Source organism: Alligator sinensis, unplaced genomic scaffold (assembly GCF_000455745.1).
Source record: "Alligator sinensis unplaced genomic scaffold, ASM45574v1 scaffold347_1, whole genome shotgun sequence".
NCBI classification, from domain to species: Eukaryota; Metazoa; Chordata; order Crocodylia; family Alligatoridae; genus Alligator; species Alligator sinensis.
The window spans coordinates 1,951,687-1,958,383 of NW_005841922.1; the positions used below are offsets into that span (position 1 = coordinate 1,951,687).

The window sequence follows — 6,697 nt, forward strand, 5'->3', positions numbered from 1 at the left end:
CACGGAGTCTAGGAACTTTTCTATTTTTTAAGCAGGTTGGAAAATTCAGAATCGATCACTAGTGCAAAATTCCAGAGAAGCATCAGTTATTAGTGAAACTTGGGTTTTACCTACATATTTGCATTTTCTGTGCAGAAATGCTTAAAAACTCCATCTTATATTCCAGATAGATGCTGTAAGGAGCACTTTATAATGTAACATTTATACAGCAACTAGCTGGCAATCTGACTCCCACTGATGAGAACTCTAAGCCTGTTTTTAGCTCAGATATATACTTTGACATTTTTAGATGTCATGAGTTTTGGTTGCGCTTTTCAGAAAAAAACAACTTACCTCCATGAATGCTTCTATAGGTTCAGATGGTGAACTGATGTGGAAATGGCAATCTAAAGAGGTACGAAGTATACCATTTATTTTTCAAAACCACTGAAAGACAAAGTTTATGGGGATACAGATTTACATAACAGAGACAAAGTAACTTTGGCAAATGTACAGTCTATTCCATATTATTGCACTCACTTTTTATAATATACAAGGCATTTTGAAGGTTTTTCAATAAAAGAAGTTATATTTATATAAATAAAAGTGTACATATACAATATCATACAATAAACATATCAGCTTAACATACAAAACGTAACTAAAGTGGGATTCCAAATTCTCACCTGATCTAGTCTAATTCCCATCAATATTTTCATGTGTACATTTACATATCCTAAAATGCATGAACAGGTCAACAGTCCAAAACCTGGCTGTGAATAATTCATCAGGAATTTGAAAAGAAACAGCTGTCACTTATGAGGGCTAACTCTAATTGAGTAATTTTAGAAACCCCAATCACTCAAAATTATCTTAATACTTAATAGTTCTTGAAAGGACATTTTAGGATGTAAAAAACCAAACATATTGGCTCATCCTAAATTTAGGCCCGATCCTGCAGTCCCTTAATACAGGTGCAATCCCCACCGTCTCTAATGGGAACGTTTCATGCATAAAGACTTCAGGCTATTACACTGCTCAGAGCCCAGGCCAAATCAAAATCCAGCATGTTCACCTTCCTGAGCTGCTTGGGGCCTAGAAGGTAACAAATGTTAGCTTCTATCCAGAAGAAAAGCTGGCCTGTTCTGAACACCAGCCTCCCTCTCTTCATTGTCCATGATGAAGAGCTGCTTGGGACCGGGTATCCTGATTCTTAACACACTTACGTTCTTATGTGGAGCTGTATGCCCTGCATTAGGGCTTGAGTAACTCTGGGGTGACCATTACTTGTATACAGAAGCAGTAGCTTGGGGACAGGCCTTCAATTAGCCAAGATCAAGGTAAAAACCAAGGCTTATCCATGAGAGTGAGGCCTTGGGAGCATTCTGAATCTTTCCTCACTCGTTAGTGCTCAGCTGCAGGGGAGGGGCTTGGTTCCTTGATCATACAGACATTGAATCTCTGAATCCTATGGTCCCATTCTTTATCTTACAGCTGGACGGACACACACGTTGGGACTGATTCTGCTTTCACACTAGCTCCCCATTGGTGAAAACCTCTCCTGCCTTCAAAAGGGATATCCTGAATTAACACTGGTCTGAGACCAGAAGGTGGCCCAGAGAATCTAGGGCTCTTCAAAATCCTTTCCTACATCATGAATAAATAGAATAGCAAGGGGCACCTGTGCCTGTGACAGCAAAGTTACTCAAGGAATCTCCATGGCTCATTTTAGCATCACCAGGTTCCTAAATGAGTAACATAGTTTCTAATTAAATATAGAAAAAAAATAGACTTTGACAAGGAAAAGTACAGTCAAGTCACCTGCTCCTAGAGACTAGTCATAGGTAGGGATCTACTTAAAGCACATGAAGGAGAAGTAAAAATTGCAGACCACTCGCAGCACCCAGCACCATTTTTTAAGTCTTTTTGCAGGGAGACCCCTTGTGCTGACTGGTGGAGGGGCCCCGGTTGCCCTGCCCCTCGCTATTGACTGGCTGAGAAGCCTGCCCTTTATGCAGACCCGCCCCTCGCTGCCGAGTGGCAGAGAGGGGCGGGGCCACACAAAAGGCAGCCCTCTTGATCAATCAGCAGCAGAGGGTGAATGCCAGTTTTCATAATGATGGCAGAAACCACCTTTTTCACAATTTCCACAAAAACTGTGAATTGAGTAGAGCCCTAGTTATAGGTGTATGCTGTAGTACCTGCCTGTTACCTGTTCTGTCCGTTTTCTTTGAAACACTTGAATACCTTATAATTCCATGTTTTCCCACATAAAACCATTCATATATTCTTATTCTACATTCAGACAATCGCAGGACTTTATTTTTACCAGCTGCTGTGAAAAAGTTCATTATAGCTGACAGTTTTCTCCACTCTTGCCTTACCAAAGCAAATTTCATATTATGGGACATAGGAATTTATGGGGAATATTATTTCAATACATTTGCCCAGAAATTTTATTGGAATAATTTCAACTTTGGTAGTACCATCAGTGAGATCTTCCATTTCCTATTACTTAAGAAATCACATTTTTGGCAAGAAAAATGATCACATCATCTAATAAGTCAGGGTTAAAAAGTAATTACTACATCAAAAAAAAAAATACACATCACTAGAGGTCGGTATCTATCTAGAACATGTTAATAGGCCATCATATTTTTAAATATTAAAACGTCATCGTTCCTTCAAATTATACTTATTATTTAGTATTCACAAACACAGAAATTCCCACTTACTTTTGCTATTAATATTTGCCCACCACATATATCTTTAAGTGCCTATGAAATAAGCAACTGTATGGTATTAATTTAGTGAAAATGAAAGTTTTCCAAAACCACTCACAATGAATAGTACCAGCAAATAAGTGTCTGAAAAATTCTATTATTCACCATGTATCATTTTCAAGACACACTTCAAAGTCTTTAAGTTGAATGCACAAGATTTAAAAGCTCGTCCTATTTGAGGTCACACTTATTTAGGAGTGGGGGAATCTGTATACTTTCTGGTCTGGAATTAGTAAATCTTAAATGGTGAATTGAAACAAAATGCTGCTTCTTAACACATAAGGGTGGTTTAGTATTTTAAACTAGAAAAACGTCAGTACTGCACTGTATATATATATATATATATATGCCGGTATGTATTCACTATACTGTATTAAACTTAACATGCATGTTCATGTATTTATAATACATATTATTTATTTATCACTATCTTAGGTTGGATTATTCCTGAAGAAGGCCTCACAGTTTAATTGTTATCACCAACTATTCTCCCTCAGGTTTTAAATATAAATTAAACAAAAATGTTCCTCCCAATTTAGGCCCTGAGACCACACTGAGTTTCATGTGGCTGGAAATATGTGCAGATCCCACAGATGATGACTGAACACCATGCAAGAGAAGGGGGCTGTCCCTCCAGAATCTATTCCAGAGTAGACTAGAAACAGACGTTGCACATTTGTCCCTGGACAAGTTGTGCCTGGAACAGAAACATCCCAGAATTGGCATGTACACACATCACACTTCTAATCTGGATTTAGTGAGGGACTAAATACACTTTTCTGCTACTAATTCAAGGATGCAATCCAGGGATGATGCAATGTATAGGCATACTTTACGGTGCTCATAGATACACTGTTAGTACTTCTTATCCCGTAAACCTTTTTAGGATTTGTCACGGGACAATGGACATGGATAACTAAACACCTGCACTTTTCCCAGGATAAAATGGTTTATCTCAGGATAAATGCAACATCTGTTTGTAGCCACAGTGGATCCAACTCTGCAGCCACTTCATACCTCCTCTGGTTTCTGTAAGCAAAACAGCTGTAAAGCTAAGTCCAGCACTTTTTTCACCAAAACCATAAAGACCTCTCTCCTTGGATACAAATATGCGCACGTTTATGGGAGTGGGAAAATAAAAATTAAAGATATAATTATTTCTATTTCGTGCAACTTTTCTGCTCACCTAATCTTTGGATGCCACCCAGAACAGTATCTACTTCCCCATGTCACTAGTTATGTTCTACCCAACTTGTGAGGAAAACAAACTGAACCAAAATGCTTCACTCGTTTAGAAGTACTGACTAGAACCTGCTGGAATAAACAGAAATAAATTGGGTTATGGTATAATCTAGGGCTCAGCTCCCACTGCAAAATGCACCTCCAGATTTTTTAAACATATCACCTACCCATGACCCTGGCCCTTCATAAATAAAAGGGCCATTTGCAAGGTGTTGAATTGGCTCCTGGTTTGGATTTTGAATGCCTCTTCAGTTAAGGTTGATGAGACCTTAGGTTTCAAGCCAATCTTTTGTCTGAATACAAGATCCTGAGGATAGTGGACCAAACAACTAGTTTCTCACTGTTAAGGATGGCACCCCATTTTTGTTTTGTCACTGGTATGGCTTGTCATCCCAAACTCAGGGAAATAAATTGTCTGTTCTAATCTCTTATATTGTACATGTTCTTCCCTTAAAACTGCACTGTATAAATAACACACAGCAAAACAGCCTGCTAGGGGTGCATGCTTTGAATGGTGAGGAATTAAAGATAAGTGCATGTGACACTGCAGCCATTACTGTATTATTGTGTCTATAATATTTTATCTAAGGAGTTATGATCTATACATATAAAGTTACAATTCCACAAATCAAAATCCTCATCAGCTGGCCCATTCCTCACTCAGTCCAAACGATATTTATAACAAACACACACACACACACACACACACACACACAATCAAAAAATAAATATTTGAGGAAAAAAAAAAAGATTAAAAGTCACCAGTATGGCCAGTTCAGATTTAAGTGTTAAATCTTCAGACTTGAGTGTTTAAAGTAAGGCAACCATAGTCCTTTTTGGGTAACTATACAAAAGCGACTCAATTTACAAAGGTGCTTAGCACCCAGTGAATTCAGTGAGTACTAAACACCTAAAAATTCAACCTACTTTTATTTAAATGCCTAATTTAAGGAACTCAAGTCTGAAACACTGATTGCAATTTTTATACTTGTCTTATTTAAAGTTGTAAATCTGAACCGCTGTCATCCCCTTGATCCTAGATAGATCACCAGCCAACTGGGACAGATTTTCCTTCCTGAAACAAGTGTCTGCACACAGAGTTCTATTGCCTTAATACGTCTGATCTTCCAGTATAACAATATGCCACTGAGGGCTCATTTAACTGTGGCGAGTTCATATTTTTTCAGATTTTGAGCTTTGTGATAAAATGATTGTGTTTTAGATTTACAAAGTTGTGCAAAATTATATCTCTCTCATCATGCATTTTTAGCAAAACTGTATTTAGAAGAATAAAGTGAGATTGTTCCAGACATTCTCTTATATTAACAAATAAAGACTGGACCCCAAGTAAGTGTATTAAAATCAAGTTATAGCTAAGTGATATACAGTCTATATATACCCATCCTTGTTAACAGGATAGCAACAAATGAGTTATGCCCCAAATCTGCAAACACGAAGTATGTCAGGAACAGGCACAATATTAATCAAAATCTGCTTTACGATTCTGAATGTCCATTGAACTGCTGCCTGACACAAAGATCCTCCTGGAGATTGGCTTCTTACATCCTTGATAAATATTTTTAATACCCTGCATGTTTGCATACTGTTTTTCTGATGCTTTAAGCATTCCACTGGAGTGCATTAAGCCACTTCTACACAGCTTCAAAATGTAAGGACAGCTGGTAGCGTGTTTGGAAAGGGCTTGTTCAGGTGAATATTTTGCCTTAAAGAGGTGGGTTTCTTGATAGTGCTTCTGTCATACTGAAGTTCTAGGCTTCTTGATAAGCAACTGAACAGGTCCCTCTGGGACAGATTTAATGATATTCCAGGCATCATAGTGCATGAGACCAAGTAATGACTTTCCACTAATGGCAAGAATTTCATCTCCAGCTTCTATTTTTCCAGCTTGCTCTGCAGCACCACCTATGGGCATAAAGGAATAAACTGTCAATATAAAAGAGGCAGCAGGGGTTGCTTCCCACTATGATCAGTGAGAAAGAAATGAGTCTTTGAACAACAGCTATTTAACCACTGGGTCATTATTCTGAATACTTGCAATTTCTCCCAGTAGGGTGCATTCAATAACAGAAAAGTACAGTATTATTATAACTCCCATATTAAACTCCAACTGTTAAATAAATCTTGTGTGAAACCAAGCTGCTGAGATTAAAATGAACATTACAGAAGAATAAGATGCCATACACTGGCTCTACTATTATATAATACATAATGTGCCTGCTCATACAGACTGCAATACTTATTTCCAGAAAAAATGAAATATACCATAAAGAAAAAATGGCCCAAGTCTCAAACAGCATGTTAACCTCTTCTCAACTGAACCCTTTAATTGTTAGCAATAACAAGGGACAAAGCAAGTTCTTCAGCAAAGACCAGACACCTAGCGGCTGAGATGGAAGCAGTTAAAGAACAAGCTTCCTGTACAGTTAGAAATTAGATAGTATTGACAAAAGTGTATTTTCTCTAATGGTAATTCATCTGCAACCATCCTCTATCAAGATACACAGCACAAACTCTAATTAATGACCATAATATGAGTGTTTCCAGATAAACACATACTGTGTAAAATTAATGACTTCGGGTATAATAGCACTTTTAATTTCAAAACTAAAGTATTACATCACACACACATTGCTAGACCAAATAGGAACACAGTCTAGCAACATTTTGACTCT

General features: G+C 37.7%; 1 protein-coding gene across 1 annotated transcript in view; it reads right to left on the bottom strand.

Annotated features, from left to right (window-relative positions):
• Positions 1-1,258: 1,258 nt before the first annotated feature.
• Positions 1,259-6,697, bottom strand: part of PDZD2 (PDZ domain containing 2) — a 335,521-nt gene continuing 330,082 nt past the window's right edge. Inside the window, 1 exon segment of the mRNA XM_025198461.1 lies at positions 1,259-5,927. Within this exon segment, the coding sequence (XP_025054246.1) occupies positions 5,761-5,927 (167 nt within the window). The 3' untranslated portion in view covers positions 1,259-5,760.